Source organism: Euprymna scolopes, chromosome 7, assembly GCF_053919585.1.
Source record: "Euprymna scolopes isolate OS-2025 chromosome 7, ASM5391958v1, whole genome shotgun sequence".
NCBI lineage: Eukaryota > Metazoa > Mollusca > Cephalopoda > Sepiida > Sepiolidae > Euprymna > Euprymna scolopes.
In genome coordinates, this window is record NC_136488.1 from 40,925,420 (window position 1) to 40,949,032 (window position 23,613).

General features: G+C 32.3%; 1 protein-coding gene across 1 annotated transcript in view; it reads right to left on the reverse strand.

Annotated features, from left to right (window-relative positions):
• LOC145279692 (transmembrane 9 superfamily member 1-like) overlaps window positions 1–23,613 on the reverse strand; it is a 918,708-nt gene that overhangs the window by 463,681 nt on the left and 431,414 nt on the right. The window contains exon 3 of the mRNA XM_080130972.1: window positions 20,775–20,856. Within this exon, the coding sequence (XP_079987098.1) occupies window positions 20,775–20,856 (82 nt within the window). The remainder of the gene's footprint in view (window positions 1–20,774; window positions 20,857–23,613) is intronic.

Here is a 23,613-nt window from a genome sequence, read left to right on the forward strand (position 1 = left end):
ACACTTGAGAGAGAAGGGAGGGAAATGCTATTAAGTATTGGAGACCCCTGCTTATAACGAGAGAGAGAGAGAGAGAGAGAGAAAGAGAGAGAGAGAGAGGATGATATGATGGTCGTGGGGACATGATGTGAAGAGGGTAATGCTGCTGCTGGATTAATGCTATGCTAACTTTACTACAAAGCTACCAACCAAAAAGGTTTAAGTACTTGAAGAATTATGGCAAAGAAAAAGCTAACTGCTCTTTTCTTCTAAAGCTGATATTGAAGAGGAGCTAGAGGGGAGGGGAACAGGATTAGCTGGGATTATTTACAGCAGTCCTTCAATTTTTATAGTCATTCTTTTTATTGTTGTTATTGGCTGCTGTTTTTTTTAATAAAAAATATTACCATCTCAAAGTGTATATATATATATATATATATATATATATATATATATATATATATATATATAAACACACACACAGAGTTCTTATGAGATCAGTCTGATCTCCACATTTTTTTTTTTTTTGCCATTCTATCAAATTCTGCCTGTTTTTCTGTTCTTCTGTAGCCGAGATTAGTCTTTGTTTTCTGGTAAGTTCTTTATTGGAACCATTTATATTTAAAATTTGTATTTCTTCTATTTGCAATTTTAAGCCCAGAAATAGTTGCAGAAACAAATGCACACAGCATTTTTAGAAACAGAATCATCTTCCACCCACCTTCATCTATTTCGCCTTTCCCTTCTCTCTCCCTGTTTTCATCCCAACAAAGGAAACTGACTGATGGGAACCAGATGTTATTGTTGTTCAGTTGGAATTCATATTGTGATCAAACCTTGTAGTATTCATTGTACCCTTCACCCCACCCGACTTTAGTACACAAAAACCGAAAAAATGAAAACGCTTTACATAATAAGCAGTTTATGTTGAATAAAACAACCATTTGATTGCAAAGAAAGTTTGCAAACATTTTGTGTAAATATCAAAACTTTAGAGATTTTTTTTTTTTTACAATCATGCCACAATGAAAAAGAAAATCATATTTCTAATTGATATTATTTCTAAATCATATTAATTTGGATTATTCTGACTACTCTTCTTATCTTAGATGTTATTCGCTGGTGGGTGAATCGCAAAGTAATTCCTATGAACGCTTCCATTTCAATTCGCTTTCTTCCCCACTTCCTTAATCAAGTAAGTTTTTACAGGAACGTGTGAAATCACAAATACTTTCCAACCAATCAAAATAGTTTCAAGCCCCAAAGGTATCAAGTCTATCTGAAAATGGTAAGCCAGTACAAAATTAGAAACGCCTATAAAATAAACAGTAAAAAGTTAGAAACAAAGAGAATTTTCAAAACGTCTCAGTTGATGCAACCTCTGACCTTCTTTAGATGGATTTTGTCAAATTCTGCAAACTTAACAGAATGTTGAATTGAATTATTTAATCAACAGGGGTAGATTGATCTTGTTCAGTCATCCATAACCAGACAGAAGTAATTATTCTTAGTATCGCTTGTACTGAGGATTAAACGCTCAACTTTCAGAGGGCTATCACTTAGAACTGATTACTTAGCACTTTATGTGTTGCATCACAGTTCTATAAATAATTCGAATCGTAAATTTTCATCTCAAAACTTCAGAAACATTATTTTCTATATAGAAGATTTTTTTTTGGGGGGGGGGGTAGATACTGCCATAATTTAACTCTTAGAATCTAACCAGACGATTTGGCATAATGGTCTGACTGTTAGCTATTAGGTTGCTGCAAAAATAATGTCGTTTTTATAGATATTATATAATGTTGTTTTTTGAACGTCACTAAACGACATTATTTTGCACCAACCTAATAACATAATTCGCAAAAAGTGTGTAGAAATCAGATTCATTTTCTCAATTTTAAGTTTAAAAAAAAAAAAAAAAAAGGTTTGACCTGCCATTTTTTTATGGTTGTTGGATTAATTGCAACAAGGCAGACTTATTAATCACTTTGCTGAGTCATAAAAATGTTCTTTTTTTCTTTACAACAAAAGTGATTTTCAAAATATTTGAAGACAGAAGATTTGTGATTTTTTCCATAAAATATTTTTTTATATAATCGAAATAAGAACATAAAAGCAAAGAAAAAAAATGAATCAATTCAACTTGCACGTTTACGAAAGTAAAGACCATTTCAGACTTGAGCATGATAGACTAACAAACATGCCATTTTAAACTTGAACATTACAGAAAGGATGAAAAAGTCATTTTATGTCCATGTAAATTCATTCCTTTACCGTATTTTCTCAATTCATTCAGTTTATTCTTAAAAATGTTCTACACTAGCGGATATTTTTAACTTGATTAGGTAATTTGTTCCAAAAATATATTATGAGAAAACGAATGAACATAGTAAGTGCTCATCTGAGCTTCAATCTATGATCCCCCCTTGCCAAACCTCTACAAAAACACTCAACTAGCTACAAGAACCATCAACACTATCTGTGCCTAAATCTAAACGTAAATTCCGTGACCAGAGTATCTTACCTAGAACTGCCCACCTGTGGAACCGTTCCGCTGACTTGCTTTCCAGATTTTGGTCGTCTTCAAGTCCAATGTAAACAAGCTCTTGTTGAGCCACCCTTCCTCCTAAATAATCTATTTCTACCACTAACTATTAACACACTCATTAACCTTTATCCTTGAGTGGCATTCGGGTCTTCATAAGTGGTAATTCTCATATAAAATATTTTAAAAAAATAATTAAATAAAAGCATCTCCAGTCTTAATTTTTATATTTTCACACATTGTCTAAATTTCAACCATTCTGTAAGCTTCACAAAAATATCTAGAAAAGTGAATGCCTAAAAATATTTTTTTAGAATTGATATTTATTGTGGGTGTCATGCATATAAATCTTCTAAAAAATAATTTCTTGTGAGTTTGATAATCAGTTCAAGAATTATGAACAAAGTTCAACTCAAAAGCTGAAAAAAAAAAACATTGTTCATTCAGAAAGATTGCATAGTTTTACAAGTTTTCCTAAACTATTTTGTTCTATTATTACAGCATAATCAATTAAATCTGAAGTTTCTTATTTGAAAATTTATGGCAACCTTTTTTTTTTTTTTTTTTTTTTTTTTAATGGAAATTAGTCCAGGCAAGACATGAAGATACTTGACGCAAGGTGCTAAAAAAAAATGAATAAATAAATAAAAAAAACTACTGCTTCAAGATCAAAAACTAGTCAACAATAAATGTTAAATGGATAGATTCCGACATAGAAAACAGCAATTCTTCCTCCTTTGTCAGAAACATCGCTCATTGAATGTGAGGACTAAATGACAACATAAGCGAAGCAAGAGTTACGTTGCTGTCGAAAGTAAATGATAAGTCAACTTTTTACTCTCCTTAACTTTAGGTCATTAAAATATGATTTAACTATGTTTTTGAGTAATGTATAGCTCTAATTAGTAGTTACCTGCTTCTTGTAAACATTTTAAAATGATTAATTTAAAAAGGGTAGTTATGGTTTTCAAGCAAATAATTAACTTAAAAAGGTATGACAAAGTGAATATGTGTCAAGCCTCTAGTTATTTATTAAAAACATTTGAACAATCGGTTTGTAAAGAAAGATATCAAAACCTCTATTGCTGCAGGTGATTGTGACCGCTAGTGAACTTTTAGATTGTGACTGCTAATGAACTTTTAGATTGTGACTGCTAGTGAACTTTTAGATTGTGACTGCTAGTGAACTTTTAGAACTGACTGACTTTTCTAATGAAACAAACTTGGAAGAAGGAATACAACATTTGTGTGTGATAAGCATTCAGAGTCATAGAGGTGTTAAATAATGGTAAATAGTTATCTTGTACTAGCGGGGGGGGGAGCTTAAATATGATGTTTTAATTCATCCAGATTTTGTAGATATTATAGAGTCGTGATTTCAAAAATAAAAAAAAAGTATTTGGGTGCCATCAGCTAGAATTGAAACCAAAAACAAAACTGTACCATTCAAAGCTGGTGACGTTACCACTGTATCAACATGACAAGCATATGAGCTGATTAAAAATAAACTTAAATGAATTTTTCAATTTTGATCGATTTGGGCCCTCAAAAACTATTTTAACCGGCTAAAGACCCATAAAAACGGTCCATAAAAAATCCAATCGTTTGAGATCCCTAGCGTTGCTTAGCGACTTTTAGCTTTGGAAGAGATAGAGTTTGAAAATATGGAGGCAGACAGTGTCTTTTATATATTAGATTTCTGCAGGTGGATTGCAATGGTGATGGATCGAATCAGATTTTGGTCATTTATTCTCGGTCATCTTTCAGCTTGGTATCAGGCACTTCCTCCACCAGTCTTTGCTGTTTAAAATTATTTTTTTAAATCTCAACTACACCTAACGTCTCCACCCTATACATTAATTTTGGTTTAAGCAAAGTAATTTTAAATTAAAAGAAAAAAAAAGAAAAAAGGTTTAGCAGAACAATACCATGTGCTGGTAATAAGTAGGTAACATTAAAATAACTTTACAGGAGATTATGAAGGAAACTGTGTGCGGGTGTAAGGAGGAGGGGAAAGAGACAAAGAGATGCAGGGAAAGATGAGGAAGAGGATTGTTGGAATCTACTCAGAGGAAAAGGGATGGAGATGAGGAGTAATCCTTTTTGCTTACTAGAAATTTGCAATTTTATTGATCTTCATCCTGTTCTAACACAAAAGAAAATGGCAGATTTTTTTCATCGGTAAAATAAGACTGAAGAATATATTAAAAAGATAGACATGATACACATTGGCTTTTCACTGTTTGATGCGTAGAGAGAGAGAGAGAGAGAGAGAGAGAGAGAGAGAGAGAGAGAGAGAGAGAGAGAGAGAGATGGGCATCAATTATATTTCAATGGAACAGAAGGTTTTAGTTTTTTTGTTTGCCCAACCGAGCAGAAAGAAACTAAACATACTTCTGAGGATAAAGTCTCAAGAATTAAAAAAAAAAAAGAGATAAAAAATTAAAAAAATAAAAAAAACTTTCTAAAAAAACATGCTGCATGCTTTCCATGTCCTAAATACCATAATTCCAATCTTCTGCATTTTTGTCTTGAATTTTTATTTAAAAAAAAAAAAAAATTGCATATATATATCGGTTATTTTATTTGTTCAGATTTTAACTATAAGAATCCTATTATTTCTAACACTTCAATCTACATTTGCAGCCGACTGAATGGATTTAAAAAGAGACTTTTGTATAATAAGCTGATCAAGTTTTTTTAAGGTCTTTTTTAACGTTTTTTTTTTTTTTTTTTTTTTTTTTGCTTTTGCTGTTCGTTTTGTTTCAATCTATTTATAACCAATTCTTGTGTGTGCTTCCACCATCGTTTCTAACACCTCGCAAGGCAGCTGTTGCTTAGATTCTTAAAACCAAACAATAAAATAGTTAATCTCATCTGCTACAGTTGTCAAACCTGCACGCATATCAATGCGCACGTGCATGTATATCAGGGGTGTGAGCATGTGCGTTAGCATGTTTATATTTGTTCCACTCTCTTCACTGACTCCAGTAAAACATCAATGAGATGATGAAGATGATGCAAAAGCTGATATCTTTGCTGTTTCAAGTACACATAGAAAAGGAAGTACAAATACATTGAAGATAAAAGAATATTGCAATACAAATAATAATGCTGCTGTCAGGAAAATAGACAATAATGTTTTGTATTCAATCTAATCACATAAACCACTTTGAAATCTTATTTAGAATTTAAAAAATAAATATTGGTTAATATTTGATTATCGCAATACTAATTTAATAGTAATAATAATAAAAACACTTTCCTAAATAAAATATATTGTTCACACGAGTTTTTCTTTCAACTAAAGATTTAGTTCACATCACCCCACCCTTATTTTACATGCTGGAATTTATCAACCGGAAAAGCTTCTTGTAAAACTTTAAAGAATATCCTGGACTGCTTTCTACCTTCAGAAACCGAAGACCAAAGCTAAAGTAGCCAAAGTTTGTCAGAGGATCTATTTTCACATTTTTTTCACATTGAATGAAAAAAAGGTTTTAAACAAATGAAATTTATTTTGGATTTTTTGTGTATATTGCTTGTTTTTTTGTTTTTTTTTAATTTTTTTATTAACGCCTGTGTTTGCATGTGTAATAAAACAAAGAAAAAAGGGATTGATTGTAGTAGAGGGTAACCTGAAGGCTCCTTTTTCATTTTACGGAGATTTAGGGGAGAGTGCCACTCTTTTCCCTGAAATCACTTGCCATAAAAACAGCTTCTTTCCTCAAAATGTTGCTATGTTTGCAAATTTTTTAGATGAGGATTACTTATATTACTTGTATTATTGGACAACCATTCTCTTCTCGATTGGTATTTTCAAAACGTTTTAATCGATATAACCTCCGACCTTCAGGTCTATCTTGTTGAACTTGGGAATCTTTCTGTCAAACTGGGAAATCTGCACAGAATTTCAATCAGAGCACTTTATTTAAGCTATGTGGGTCAGCTCATTCTGTCAGCCATGATTGGTCTGAAGTCCACAAGAAACCATGATGTAATGGATAAAGTGCTTGATAGAATTCAGTTGTAAGTGACACTCCTCTAGAGATTGAAGGTTCAATCTTCAGTGTGAGCAACACTAAAATTAAACTTACAAATTACTTTGAACTGCTACCCAGTCACGACAGATGGAACGAGAGCATGCTATTTCTGTGGATTAATTAAATGATTTCATTCAAAATTCTGTGCAGATTCCCGAGTTTGACAGAAAGATTTCCGAATTCGACCAGATATACTTGAAGGTCAGTAGTCTGAATAATCCAAATAATACATTAAAAGATTACTTTCCTGAGGAATACAACATAATCATCTCCAAATCTAATGTCAACTTTAACTTTAATAACCTTAGTGGCGAAGCATTACTAAAGAAAAAAAAAAAAAGAAAAAAAAATTAATAGAAAATAAAACGCAAAACTTGTGTATAAAACTTAAATTTACTCTTTTTTGTAGTTTAATCTTATTTCTTCTAAAACCCGTAGATGAACAAATATTTCAGAGGACAAAAATTCAGAGGAAACTAAAAACAAAATCATATTCGCCATTGTTATAAAAATTCAGATCAACAAAATCGTCATTGTCACAAAGCTAATTTGTCTTGTTTTAATTATTCATTTAATCTATTTTTTTTTCTTTTTATTCTATCTTGTCAATAAAGAGTTACACGTCTAGCAGCAGTAGATACATTATTTACGAAAGTCTTGCAAATATTACAAAAACCATTGGTCAGAATGAATTAAACTGCCTTACATTTTTTTATCAAAAAGTTTTCTTTTCCTAAAGTCTTTTATAAATCAGTTTGGTATACGAATTAGAATATCACTGTTATAAACATTAAATAAAAACATAAGAATAAGCCTGCTGCTGCATCATCATCTGTTTCTTGTCTCTTTAAACTATGTTCTAAATTCAACCCTAAAAGTTCATTGGACAATATTCACACTCCTAGTATAGCAGATCAAATTCTGATAGTATTTTACCCCAAAGTTTGTAGAAATATCTTATTAATTCCATTTCACTAGTATTCCTGAATTCATCTTGAAGCATTCTATGTTATTGTTCTGTTTAATCTGATCTCGAAACTTGTTTGAAAAAATATGTTGCTTTATTAACAAGCAAAGCCAATTGGTAAAATAGGTCTAGGTTCATAAATCTGCCTTGGCAATGAATTTCAAAAGTGAGAAGAAATATTATAGAAAATATATGGAAATGCCATTAATTATTTTAAAACTTTCAATTATATTTTTCATTCTTCTCTCTAGTAAAGTAATTAATCCTAATTTTTCAGGTCTCTCTTTTTCTCATCTTATTAGCTTTTTTTCGTTTTTCTTTGTACCCCTTCCAAATTTAATATTACATTCTAATGCAATATTTTATATCTTCCAAATAACGTTTAACTGCATGGAAATAATATCATCTATTCAATCATACCATTTGTCTTTAATAAAATAGCCAAAAATATGATTGGCCTAATGAATATTGCCATAGCTTATAGCATTCCGCCATGCTAAGTTCAAATATATAAACTTGCAATTACTCTGGAGCTATTAGAGCTATTAGATTGATACCATCTTGTATCCCAATTTATCATATACGGTGAAGGATATTGTGTTATCGCATTAAATCTAAAAAGGATTGACTTGCTGAAAAACAAACAAAAAGAACATCATCAAATTTTGTTCATTCCATTATTTTCAATCCTCTTCATTATTCAACTAATAATTCATCTCATTAACTCTTATCCTCCAGTGGTTTTCAGTCTTGATAATTAGTTACTCATTAGTAAAAAATATTCCATATATAAATATTTTAACCATTCTTTGAGACAACCTAAACAAGCAGCATCTTTATTTTTATATAAGTGACTCAGTATTTTTTATCAATGAATACCAATCCGACTTGCAGACTTAACAAAAATTTTTAAATACAATTGTAAATTAAATTATATTAAAAAAAATGTATGACAGAGATCTTTTTCTTTCGTTTTTTTTTTTTTTTTTTTTTTTCAAAATTCCTGTAGACATGCTTATGATAGATAAGTTGAAAATGAACAAACAAGATATCCTGATGGACATTAATTTTGAAAGAAAGGAAGAAAATTATCACAGCGCATCACGTTTGATATAAAGAATTGACTAACACAATTAGTATAGCATACATTTCACTAAGTGCTTCAGAGAGAGGATGCATAATTATTTAAAAGAAAAACAATTAATTCCAAAAATACTCCATTACTCGGTAATTTTAGTAACATTTGCTGTGAAATTCAAAGATACAGGAGAGAATTTCTTCTTTTTTGTTTTTAGGTGGGTGTATACACTTGATGCTTCATAGTGGAGAATTCAGTAAGTGTAAATAAAAAAATTTCTTTGATTTTAAAGTGATAAGGAATTTTTGCTTTCCTTTCATCAGTCTGTAAAACAAAAATGCATCTTGGATTATTTGAACTACTGTTCTCATCTCGACTTATTTTAGCAACGTTTCAGACGATGTAACCTCTAACCTCCTTCAGGTGTATCTTGTCGGACTCGAGAATATTTCTACTGAACTCAGGAACCTGTACCGAATTTTAAACGGAACCCTTTCTTTAATCCATGAAGGTAGCATGTTCTTGTTCCATAAGCTATGATTAGATAGAAGTCCTAAATAGTTTGCAAGAACTCAAGCCATAGTGGATGAAGTACTTGGTAAATTTAAGTTTTAAGCTACACTTTTCTAGAGGTTGAAGGTTCAATCCTCAGTGTGGACGACACTCAAAAAGTACAATTGCTAGTCACTTTGAACTTCTACCCAGTCATGACTGATGGAAGGAGAGCATTCCATTCTTGTGGATTAAATAAATGCATCTTATTTGAATTATTGTTTTCATCTTGAATGGTATTTTCCAAACATTTCAGTAGCATTACAAGCCTATGCTGTATTTTCGTGGACATCGGCAATATTACATACCTAATGTGCTTCAACAAGTCATATCTTTTTTATTTGTTGGTCAATTTTTAAAAGAATTACATTGATGAAAAGAGAATAGAATAAGCATTCCAATGATGTTAATTTTTCTTTTATGCGTTCAATGTTTTTATGCTCCAAGTTAAAAATGAAAAAAAAAAAAACGGTAAAAAATGACGACAGCAAAAAGGAAAACTTTTTTCAATGTTTACATTTCATGCGTTACGTTTGGATACATATGCGCGGAGTTAAATTTCATTGGATATAGCTGAAATTTTGCAGGCTATATAAGCATAGAAGTCCATACTCCATCTCTACTGGACTGATTTTGATTTTTACGACCACAGGAAGCAAAGTTACGATCAAGCAAAGTTGACGAAGAATATTTCAAAACTAATAATATAAATCGGTATATATCATCCATTTTCATATAGATAATAGTTTCAGAATTATTTTCATGTATAATATGTAAATATATGATAATTATTAATTGTGTAGAAATTTCTTTAAAATGTTATCTTTTAGAAATTCAAATCGCTTAAGGGAAATGGCTCGCTATGCGCTAACCATCGCTGTCAGCGTATTAATAAGTTTGTATTCTCTTAAAAATAGGAAACTGGTTTTTCTGCTTTCAAAACGAAAATAGAAAAAAAAAAGTTTCATTCTTTTTTTATTCTAAGTTTAAAATTAAAAAAAATTTATTTTCAAGTCTTTCAAATTTGATTTCCAAACAAGTTTTTGTTGCTTTTAACACTTTTAGTACATGTGTACTAAAAGCGTTAAAAAACAACAAAATGTACTAAGTACATACGTTTATTTTTTAGTGGTAAAAATAAATAACAAATAAAAGGTACTTGTGCACTTATTCTACCACGCTGAAATAACGTTATTATGTAGAAACACATTCTTTACATAGGGAAGGAAGGGTGTTTTGTTAACTAATTAGTATTTTCACCTAACAATTAAATAAAATATATCATGAAACTTGAATATATTTTTAACTCATTGTCAAGACCATTTTTTTCAAATCTGTAAAACAAACCCGTTTTTTTTTTAAATGAAGATATCTAAATAATGATAATAATTAGGCGGTTTGATACAGAATTTCATAGTTATGCATTTTGTAAATTTTTACCTTGTTTCCACCATAACATTTTTCTTTAAAATGACTATCTTTTAAGGTTTTCGGGTATACTGAAAACGAATATCGCATTTAAATTTTTCGCAAATAAGTAGCTTTCCGGATATTAAGCAATGTCATTTCTTATGTTATTGCTGGTGGCCATCTTTGTACATGCGTTTGCACATAGTTTCTCGGGGTTAGGTTTGCGTGCTTGTGTGTACCAAGATGGCCACCAGAGATAACATAAATGACATTGCTTAGTATCCGGAAAACTACTTATTTGCAGAAAATTTAAATACGATATTCGTTTTCAGCATACCCTAAAACACATAAAAGTAATCATTTTAAATGTTAAATTACCGTTTTATTTCTTTGTTTACATAGTTGAAGTTTCAGTAAAACAACCGAATAGAAATGACAAAAATTACCATTAACTGGTGAATATATAGTTGTTGCTTATCAGGATTCCTGGTATCCTAGTACTGTGAAAGCTACATCAAGGATTCATATAGAGTACGATTTATGGTTGCATCTCAGAAAATAGGGGTATATTTTGGGCCAGATAGAGAGGATTTACAAAATTGAAAATTGGACTGGTGCCAAAATGCATAAGTTCTGATCGACTATGGGAATTTCCATCTTTTACAGAAATCCAAAATTGATACAAAAAATTTTCTTTGGTTTATTTCTAAGATTAATGCATATCTACTCAATTTTTTTTTTTTTGTGTGAGGAGAGTAGTAAATACCGGCCATGCTCTTTAGGCATTCAATGGCTACACTCAGATTAAGTTTTCCTTTGGTGAGGAGGCAAGAGGATGCCTATTCTCAATAAAGCCATATTTAAATACCACTATAATACTTAATTTTGTTCATGAATAGACACCCACTGCACCAGTTTAAAAACAATGGAAATTTGTACATCTGAATTTATAATTCATGGCTTATGGTAAAGAGATACATCAAATTTGACTTTATAATCAGAAAGAGCACACAATTTTACACAAGAGTGCCAAGTTTCATGAGAATAGCTTGAAAAATAAATAAATGGTGGTGAAATTACCGAATTTCTTGAAATCCGTAATTTAGCCCACTTTTTCTAAAGCATAAATTTTGGCACTTAAAATTCTCATAACTTTTGAACTACTGATGGTATTTGCATACTTCAAACAGTTTTAAGCATCTTTTACATAGCTCTTTACATGCAAGTTGATAAAATAACAATTATCTAAAATGAAAAAAATCAACTTGTAATGCTAGTTTCAGAGAATATAACCTTCAATCTTCTCAGGTGTCAAACTCTAGAATTTTTCTTACAAACTTTGGAATCTTCACAGAATTTCTAAGGAAATCCTTTATTTTATTCACAGGGGTAGTATGTCCTCATTCCATCAGTCATGACTGGGTAAAAGTTCTAAGTAGTCTGCAAGGACCCATGGCATAATGGATAAAGTACTTGGTAATCCTAAGTGCAGGCGATACTCAGAAATTGTGAATTACTTAGGAGTTCTACCTAATTATGGCTGACGGAATGAGAGCATGCTACCTCCCGTGTATTAAATAAAAGGTTTTGTTCAGAATTCTATGTAGATTAACAAGTTCAACAAGATATATGTATAGAAGTTTGGAGGTTACATCGACCAAAACATTGTGAGAATAACAATCAAGATGAGAACAGTAATCCGAAGAATCTGAATAATACGAATTCTCAATCATCATCTAAAAAATTCAGAAACAAAGTGCATCTATTATATGAAGAAAAGTCATAATTCTGTGTGTGTGTCTAAAAATCAGAAACTATATAACATACACTTATAAACCATACATCATTGGATTCAGTATGACTCAGACTTGATTATGGTAAAAAAGAAAGAACCTGGAATATTCATTCTTTAGGCTATAATCTTGGACAAAATAAGTGCATATTATGGGATTACTTTTTCTCTTTTACTTTAAAAAATTAAAAAAAGTGAAACTAAGTCAAACAGTTTTCTTTTTATTATATTGAATCAGTTGCCAGAGAAAGAGAGTGATAACAAAACGTGTGGTAATTAGAGAAAGAGATAAAGAAAGAGGACAGTCTGAGGAGAGGTGGAGAAAGAGAGAGAGAGAGAGAAGGGTTTAAGAAGAGGGATTTTATTCCCAACCCCTTCTTTTACTTTTCTATTTTGTTACCCATATCCCGCAGCCATGCCAAGTAACCCTGCTAGTTCTTATCAAAATTATAGTCAATCGCCATAAACATTTTGAATCGGATTTTTCCTTATCAAGTTTTAACATTAAGACAATGTTCGTTTTTGGCAATGTATGCAATAGACGCATTTTTTTAAAAAAATATTTTGACAGCATAAGAAATAATATGTGAACTGCAGTGAAATATCAAAGATAACAGTGATATATAAATTTACCGAGAGAATAATGAACAATTTTTATATCTGTTTCTTCAGTAGGTGTGCATGTATATAAAAGGCTTAGTAACTCCAACAGTTGGGCTACTCGCGTTGAGCCCAGCTTCTAAGTACATCTATTTTCAATCAAGATGTTTCCCAAATGCATGTGCTGATAAATTTCAATATCGCGTATCATAGACAAAATAACTCAGAACAGCTTGTATTTAACCATGGATAAAAGATTTTTAATCCTACTTAAATAATTTGTTCTTTTCAATGTTCGTTTATTAATATTTATGGAGAGTAGACAATGCATTGTTGATCAGTTATCGGCAGCTCCCATAACTCTCACTTCTCCTAATTTGTCCCTCAGTCCTCATTTAGAATGAGTACTTTTTCTGACCAAGAGAGAAGAAAAAGCTGTATTCTAGGTGGGCAGTATTTTTGCATGAGCAGTCGCCTGAGATGTCAGAAATTTTCTGGTTCTATGTTTATCCTTGCAGCCTTGTCACTAATAAAGGTGCTGGGGGTAAACACGTTTTAACTGGGCTGATGTTATGCGCCTGGTAGTCAGGGACCTAAACCTTGAATTAACCACTAAGGAGGTTGTCCTATCAGCAGGTGCAAAGTACTGGGGCTGCTGTATTGCCATTTGGTGAATGGATTCTGGATCATGCAGTAGCTTCTGGTGGGGCATCTCAATGCTATATAAGTGGGTAATTGTTACGGCTTTACCTTACCATGGTCTACAAAAAATATAATTCGTTTTTGTTTTAGCCCTTACTTTCCCCCTCTACCCTGCTATAACAAAGTCTGTTGATCTGTTCCACATATCCCCAAAACTCCATCATGAAAAGTCAAAAAAAAAAAAAAAAAAAAAAAATGATTAAACCCAGAACTACCACTTCCAACGTAGACCCTACTACCATGTCTCTTTCTCCAACATCAGGGAGATATGTTCCAACTTTCCAGAGGTTGAAACCCAATTACAGCAGACTAAAGCAAACCTATAATTCTTAAGGAAAACTGGCATTGGACAGAATTTTCCCTAGAGGAGTTCATAATTAAAGGACATTCTAATTCAACATCCAAATCTGACCCCCAAGATTACCATGGGCATGGAATATGTGCCGACATTAGAGATGACTTCCCATGTGGAAGGGACAGTTCTAGAGAAGACCCTAAACTCTCCTATACGTGCATTCAGGTTGTACTTGCTCACACCACTGCATTTATATTTACTTTCTATCGCTCCCATAACAGGAGTTACTATCTTTAAGGGCATATCTGAGAAAATTGACAACATCCTATCTGCTCATTCTTCGGCTAACATTCACGTCTATGAAGACTTCAATGTTCACAATGTAGAATGGTTAGCCCAATCAAACAAGACAGATGATGGGTGGGGGGAGGTTCTCTCACCATTTCACAATTCCACTGCTTATGACCTAACTTAAATTGTTCACGAACCTGCCGGTGTGCCTGACACAAATGGTCAGTATGCAAGTCTCCTAGACCTGTTTCTCACAACTTGCCCTGAGCTATGTTCATCTTCCATTCTGTCCCCACTAGGATCTTCTGACCACTCTGTTGTATCAGTTAAGATAAACACGTATTGTAATAAGTCCTCAGACATCGTACAGTATATTAATACTCTATGCCTAACTGGGATAACTTCCATACATTTATATCAGATCTACCTCTGCATTCCATGTTAAAAAGTATGTGTTCTCTATAGTATCAGACCAGACGGAATAATTAATTGTAGGTATAGATCGCTTCATACTCTTCAAAAACCTCCAGCAAAAATCTAGCAACAAGCCGAGATTCTTTCCAGAATGTGCTGCTGCCATTGTGCACAGAAATCACTTTTTCCATTGCTTCCAACCTAGTAGATGTACTAATAGATGTACTGAACCGCTTTCAAGACTGCCAGCAACCACTGTAAGAAAGTAATAAAGAATGCAAAAGAGTTGTATGCTCAGTCCTTTGAGGCTAAAGTAGCTGAGCAAGGCCTTGGTTTCCACTAGTTTTGGCAAATAGCAAACAGGGTCTTGAACAGAAGCATGTGCTCTATTGCAACCATCATCAATGGACCATCAATGTCAGCATATGACAAAGCCAAACTCTTTGCCAAGAACTTTGCAGCTAATTCTACGCTATTCGATCAAGGCCGTTAATCCCCGTATTTCTGCTTATATCTGAAAACACGCTATGCGACATACAAATATCTGTGCGTGACATTCCAAGCTAATCAAAAACTCTCATTTCAGTAAAGCAACTGGCCCTGACGGCATTCCTATTATAGTGCTCAAAAAGCTTCAACCAGAACTAGCTCCCATACTTACAAAGCTGTTTAAGCATTGTCTTAAGGAGAAATGCTTTCCAACACTCTGGAAAACCTCATCAGTATACCCCATATTTAAGAATTTAGGTGATCGCTCATCTCCCTCTCAGTACAGACCAATAAGTCTCTTGTGTGTCATGAGTAAGTTGCTAGAATCTGTTAAATAGAGAAGTAGTCAACCACCTCAGCAAAAATAACTTTCTTAGTGACATGCAATATGGTTTCCATTCTGCTAGATCTACAGCAGATGTGCTAACAGTTATATCTCATAGGATTAGTGAATCTCTCGGCAGAGGCTTCCTTTCTAGGGCAATTGCTCTTGACATATCAAAGGCCTTTGACAGGGTATGGCATAAAGGTCTACTCCACAAGATCTCCATCTACAGTATAGTTGAAAATGTCTTTTCAATTAAATCATTTCTCTCTGATAGGCTCATAAGAGTAGTGGTTGATGATCAGAAATCAGAAGCTCACAGTATAATGCTAGAATCTCTCAGGGGTCGATCTTGGGCCCAATTCTCTTCCTGATCTATATCAATGATCTCCCAAATCACATCCTAAGATCATTCGTAGACATTTATGCTGACGACACGACCATCTATGGCAACACATCAAAGGCCGTAAATAACAAAGTTCTCTCTGATTCTCTCCTCTGATCTTGAGCACATTGTACAATGGGGAAAGAAGTGGCTGGTTAATTTTAATGCATCTAAAACCAAGCTTCTATCTTTACACCATCAACGCTCTGATCCCTGTCTGGCATCAATTTAAACAAATGACTCTTGTTTTGGGAAGGCTCCATGTTTTGATAAGCTTCTGGTATAACCTTTACTTTTGATCTGAAATGGAACACGTACATCAAATCTGTTGGCAAGGGTGCAAGAAACGTGGTGGGATCATTCTACCGCTCTAGGAGATATCTCACTGCTGATCAAACTCTCTACCTATTAAAACTCAGGTACATCCAAGGATGGAGTACTGTTGCCACATCCGGGCAGAGCTGCTAAAAGCATCTTATCCTGCCTTGTCTTTCCCCCAGAAGAGACATTGCGAGCCTGCCTCTGCTTTGTTGCTATCTTTATGGCAATTGCTCATCTGAGCTCCAATCTATAGCCCCACCCCTTGCCAAACTTTTACAAAAAATACTTGCCTAGCTGAAACCACTATCAATAATTTCCCTCTTTGTGCCTAAACTTAAACGTCAATTCCATGAACAAAGCTTCTTTCTTAGAACTGCATGCCTGTGGAACTGTCTTTCGTTTGCCTGCTTTCCAGCTGACTAAAATATGGTCGTCAAGTACAACGTAAACAAGTTCTTGATGATCTGTCTCCTTATATAATCCAATTTACCAAATTTCCACTACTAACGATTACTACGATATTGTACTACTGTACACTTATTAATCCTTATCCTCGAGTGACCTCCGGGCTTTGATAGGTGGTGACTCCTATGTAAAAAAAAAAAAAAAAAAAAAAAAAAAATTTTTTTTAAATGTCCATAGAGTATTTTTTGTTATTAATAAATGACCCGTACCTACCCAGAGCTGCCCCCAGACTCAGTGAAATCATTTTAGCTTTTAATCTTTGCTACACATTTTTCAAAAATATACAGAAAAAAGAATAAACTTAGTTATAAGGGAGACAACTCTTTATATTTTTTCAATTATAAAGTAAGTTATTCTCTTTAAGGACTTAGATTTTTCGATCATAACTGAAAAAGTTTCCATTTTACCTGTTGTTCAGGTGGGACTATATAATCTTTAAAATAAACTGTAGCAAAGTACTTTCTTGCAATACCAATAACATCGTACGACAATAAAAAAAATAAAACTTGGCTATTTAAAATCATAGTTTGATATGTCAACTTAAGTGCTATTTAGGTCCAACCGTTAAAATCTCATAATATAACTTTATATGTTAAATATATTTGCTTGCCATAAGACATTTTGCTTAATATTTGATATTTTCCCAAGCTTTATTTAGCATATTTATGTCGTAACATAATAAATAAAAAGTATGTTTCAAAATAAATATTAATTCTGTTAAGTTTAAAAATTTTAACAGACACAAAATGATTCCATTATTTCTTATGTTTTTGTGACTAAAATAAGAATTTATCTATGGAGAGACAAATTCTTTATTTACACATTCAAGAGACAAAGTCAAATTTTTCTATTTGTAAAACTTTACTTATATATATATATATATATATATATATACACACACACACACACACAAGTAAAGTTTTACAAAAAAGAAAAAATTAACCCTCACCACTGGACTTACAATACACAACCACTCTGCTAGATGACATCATGACACGTAAGAAAAGAAAAAAAATATTGTATTGTTTTTTTAAAAAATTCCTGATGAAGGCTTTTTTATAAGTCGAAAATTTGAAACTTTAAATAAATAAATATCTGTTCATTTAAAAATACAAATTCGCACGTGATCGTTCTCTCTAACCTCACATTTTAAATTCCATTGTTTCCGTGCTTCTTAAAAGTAAACTAATACATACATACATACATACATACATATATATATATATATATATATATATATATATATATATATATATATATATATATAGATGTTTGTATCTTAATTAGTTGTTTCGATTTTTACAGTAAGATTTACAACAGTAAGAAATAAATTGTTATTGATAAAAATAAATGACATACTACTCCCCAGGAAAGACCGAATAGCTCTACTAGTTTAAAATGGACATTTTATTCATAACTTTATTGTACACACGAAACATTAACAGTTTGTTAATTTCAAAACAGATTTATTCATCTTTTAAATATGACTGAGAAGAAAGAATTCAAGTTGTATTTTCACTTGCAGTTTAAACAAATCACGTTGTTCCATTTAAAAAAGAAACATTTGAACAAAACATGCTGAATATTTTCCCCTGAAATCCAATAATATTGTAAAGCATAACTATTTGTTATATTAAAATCTGAAAAAATTTGAATTAAAAAAAATTGAATTAAAAAATAACATAACAGCTAATTAATAAAATACCCTTTTTCAAAACCAATATGCAAATTACTTTGCACTGATATTATATATATGTATATATCTATATATCTATAAAAGTGAACATGTCTGTGTACCTGTGTGTCTGTCTGTGTGTGTACATTTCCCTACGCATTTTAAGTCTACAGATTCGAAATTTGATATACAGGGTACTGAGATTTGGGAAAATCTTTGTGATTGGTTTCGGCCAGAAATTTGGCTGTTATGGGGTCAAAGTTCAACAATTTGACCTTTGAGAACTCTACCAAACTCCTCTGACAATTTTGGGTCTAAGTACTTGACATTTTAGATATAGGTTCCTTGGACATGGATCTAACTTAACTTGATTTGAGCCTAAAACAATAAATGTTAAGGGGTCATAATAGGGATCAAAGTTAAAAATATTGATGACATTTTTTTTTTTGCTCAACATACACATCCAAACACCCGGGCAACGCTGGGCTGAAATGCTATTATATATATATATATATATATATATATATCACACACACAAGATGCAACGGCTTTTGAATAAGTTGAATTAACTTTAAATAGTCTGTTAATCTGAGAAATGAAAACAACTTTTGTGTTAATGAATTTAGATCAGGGATCTCCAAAGTTTTCAAATGAGGGACCATATTGCTGACTTTAGAGCTACGCCCCCCCCCCCCAAAAAAAAGAAATGATCTGGACGTATTTTATACGGTTTTACTCATTAGCTTTGCTTTTCTTTTTTATTGAAACTCCAAAATCTTATTCTTTTAATCATTTTCTGAACAAAAAGAAAACTCACCACACTATTTTCACACATTTCCTTTTTTTCTTTACTGAATATTTTTAAGCTTTTCATAAGAGCACCACGAGTCAGATTAAAGACTCTGGAGGGCCAGGATCCGTAGTTTAGCGACACCTAAGTTAGATAATAATTAAAAATGTCTAGCTTAAAATTCCCACTGTTATAAAGATATAGATTTACAGATATAGGGAAGAATATAAGAAACCATTCTATTAGAGTGTGTAACCATTCAGAGGGAAAAAACGGCAAAAATGAAAAATTGGGTTCAATTGTACTAAAGGGACTGTTGAAATAACTCCTATTTCACTTGTCTTTTGCTGACTTTCAATAAAATTTTATTTCTTTTCCTAAAATAAAATTATGATTTAAATGAAAATCATACTGTTTTTTTTTCTCACCAAAACTATTTTTATTGAATTAAAATGTTATTACATACAAAAACTTTCAATATTCGTCAAATTACATAACTTGTTTTTGTTTTTTAAAATAAAATCACAAAATAAAGATTTAAAACAAAAATAAAACAGTTAAAACATGGCAGTTGATAATTTTAAAGTGACTAAGTGTAAAAAAGAAAAATGATCATGAAAAAATGGAGTATTTAATAAAAGTTACATTTTGTACTTGTTAAAAAGAAAATTATTAGGTTATTTTATGATAAAAAGTACTATAAGAAACAATTTTATCCAACATTTGGATGAGTATCAAGCGAAATGGGTATGATATTCACACGGTCACTATAGTACAATTGAACTGAAACTTGTTTAAATTATAAGAAAAATAAATTTTAGATTAAAAAAGACGTAAGACTGGCTTGTAAACTGTAACTAGAATCATTTAGAATTGGTCCGTCAATTTTAACTAGAATCACAAACCATTGGTTAAAATCATTATGGTTTACATTTTCTATTTATTATTTTCATATTTCTTAAGTGCTAACAAAAAAATTAAAAAAATAAAATAAAAATAAAAAAAATAACCCTTGACAATAACGTAAAGGAAAAATTAAATTTCAATGTTTTTGCATATATATATTTCAGAAATCATTTTCTTTTTCTAAGTGTAATAAGTTGGAAAATCCTTCGGAAGAAGAAGGATGTCTTTTGCGGGATTGCCAAAGATATAAATGGGCCAAGACAAATTAATTTTTCATAACACAACTCCGCCAGGGAATCCATTGTTCAGTAGATAGCATTTAAATTGTTCTTATTTTCAAAGTAAATTAAACTTTTTTTATATAAAAAATAAAAGACAGGAATATTAAAAAAAGAAAATGGTGAAAATTATTGGTGAAAAAAATAGATTACAGAAAGAAAAAGTTTTCAAGCACTTATTGAAAAACAATAGTGACAAAATCAAAATCAAAGAAACGTAAACTTAATATTGAAATGTGCAAGAGATTTGCCAAAGTTATGAAAAGGGGGGGGACGGGGAAAAAGAGAATGGGAGAGGAAGAGACGTGGGGGGAAGGATAAAATAGAAAGTAGGAGGAGTAGGAGGAAAGAGAAGAGAAAGAGATGTGAGTAGAAGAGGAAGAATAGGAAAGACATGATTCTGAGGATTCTCCTTATCTTTATCTAATGAGGGTGATGGATGGAGGTTACTTTTTATTTGTGAACTTACTTTTGAAATTAAGTTCATACAAAGAGACAGCCATTCGATCTCCATCCAGGACTTCCCCAAGAGTGAGAGATTTGTGTTCAATCTGCAATAGAAACGAAAGCACAAGTTCATAAAATGAAAATTACAGCTGAGGAGAGTACAACATTTTTATTGTTTTCATCAAAAATGAGAAAGGAATTTATATAGGAATAGATAAAGATGAAGGACAAAATGCGTGTAGATAATTTTAGAAGCATGTAAAAATAAGTGTGTGTGTTTATGCATACGCATGCATGGGTTTTAATGAAGTGATGATTGGTCGTTTTCAAACTGAAATTCTGGAATGTCAATTAAAATGATTAGAGGGAGAGGGACATTACATAAACTGATAAAGGAAAGAAATATAGCTGTTTAAGTCTGAGAGTAAGATTTGCTGTATGCCAACTGTAATTCATTTACATTATATAAGTGTGTATGTAAAAAAGTATATAAATAAATAAATAATAATGTATATATATATATATATATATATATGATTTCAATATATAACAATAATGATAATAATTAATAAATAAGTAAATAACGACTCTTTATCTGAGAGTCCATCTTTCAAACTCCTTGGCCTAACGTTCACAGGAAACATGAGTTGGAACAATTACATTGAAGGCATTGCCAGGGCCGCTGCAAGAAAGGTAGGCTCTCTCTACCATGCTAGAAAACTACTAACACCCGAAAGTATTCTGTACCTTTATAAGGCCACCATTCGCCCATGTATGGAGTATTGCTGCCACATCTGGGCTGGTGCATCTGCTACTAGTCTCTCGCTCCTTGACAAGGTTCAAAAGAGAGTCGCAAATCTGATAGGCCCTGAACTGGCATCTAAGCTTCAGCCTCTGTCCCATCGACGAAATGTTGCATCCCTCTGCCTGTTCTACAAGTATTTTAGTGGTGAATGCTCTGATGAACTGCAATCACTTGTGCCCCCACGACGCGAGCACCCTCGACAAACCCGACAGGCTACTAGATCCCACCCCCACACTGTAGAGGTCCCTAGATGTAAAAGATCTTTTTACTCCAATAGTTTCTTCCCCAGAACCGCAAGACTCTGGAATTCCATTCCAGGTCCCTGCTTCCCCAACAGTACTGACGTGCAGAAGTTCAAGTGTAACGTGAACCGACACCTTACTGCCCAAATCCCTACATAGTACCCCAGTAGTTGTTGCCCCTGATAGTAGCCCCCTACACCAAAGTGGCAATTTGCCTTGTTTGGGGTGAAAATGTAATAAAAAAAAAAAAAAAAAAAAAAAAAAAAAACTAATATAACAAATATAAGCAAACATATCTAAGCAAACCCAGATTAAAACTAGGTCATATTTTGAAATAAAGAAAAAGGTGAATTACGGTCAGATAAACCTTTGCTTGATAAACGCGCGACCACTGGCAGATGAAAATGAAAGTGAGAATAATAAAGAATCTGTTTGGCTAACTAGCAAATTTAACACCACGTGTACATATAAAAACATGCGATTTCATCAATTCCATGCATTATCCTGATGAATACTCACGAGGATGAAGCACAGAAACTTCTATATAGATTAATTGGCATATATTTTCAGAACTTACTATATATATATTTCTTTTTTCAGAACTTACTATATATATATTTCTTTTTTCAGAACTTACTATATATATATATATATATATATATATATATATATATACACACACACATACAGACAGAAGACAAAATTGTACAGAACAAAAAGAAGTTACTTTTTGATCTAATAAAAAAAAAAAGTAATTTAACGAAATCTAAAATGTATTTAAGGTGTGGTTCCACACCATACATAGAACCATTTGAAATACAATTCCATGTTATTGCAGAATAATTAACGGTTGCAGCCAGTTGGAAAAAGTTTATTCAAGGGAGTGAGTCGGTCTATTTCATGTGATGGTTTTAACTCTAATTTAATATCAGGAACAAGTTTAAATGTACAAATTGTTCAAAATAAGGTTTTATTTATTTTTTTATTATGTAAATAAGGTTGTATAAGAATGCACCGGCAAGGGCGTCGTAACTAGACACGGCACCGATATAGATGGTTATAGCATAGCATGACATAATGAAGATTTTGTAGCATAGCACCAACATTAACATACTCCTTTTCTTTACTGTGATCATGGCTTCAAGAATTTATCTCTAACACAGTGGAAAAATCTTCACAAAATAAACAAATATGGCTGGTGTATACATCTAGTGTTGTTCCTAGATTATGTGATGTTTGATGTTATATGGCACAATCACGTTGACACACTGGTTCTCGCCAGATCACTGAAGTTAAGCAACGTTGAGCCTGGCCAGTACCAGATGAGTGACCATTTGGGAAGGCAAGTCGCTGTATGTACCATGGGGTAAAATACCAGGTTGAGAAATTGGTGCAGTCTATCCTTCTCCCGAGGGTAGATGGGACTCTCTTAAGCCATGGTAGGCACCCCATCTAGTGATGGCGTCACAATAAAAAATACCCTTGATAGCCCTGCTGAAGCATAAAGTATTCAGCTACCGATAAGATTTGAATTATACTACAAACTCATATAGTAAGTCCAATCTCAGCTGCGGCTGCGCTGGATGGATGGATATTATATTAGGTTTAACAGCAGTTTATATGTCTCTTTATATTAGCAGTGAATGCATCACTATATCATACATAGGCAGCAAGTATATAAAGAATAACATGGCATCCTTAGTTTTTCATTGGTTGATTTTTCTTTTCATTCAGATAATTTCACATGATGGTTACCCCCACCCCCACCGTCACGTACATCTAAAACGAGCTTGATAGGGAAACAAGCGGCCTTT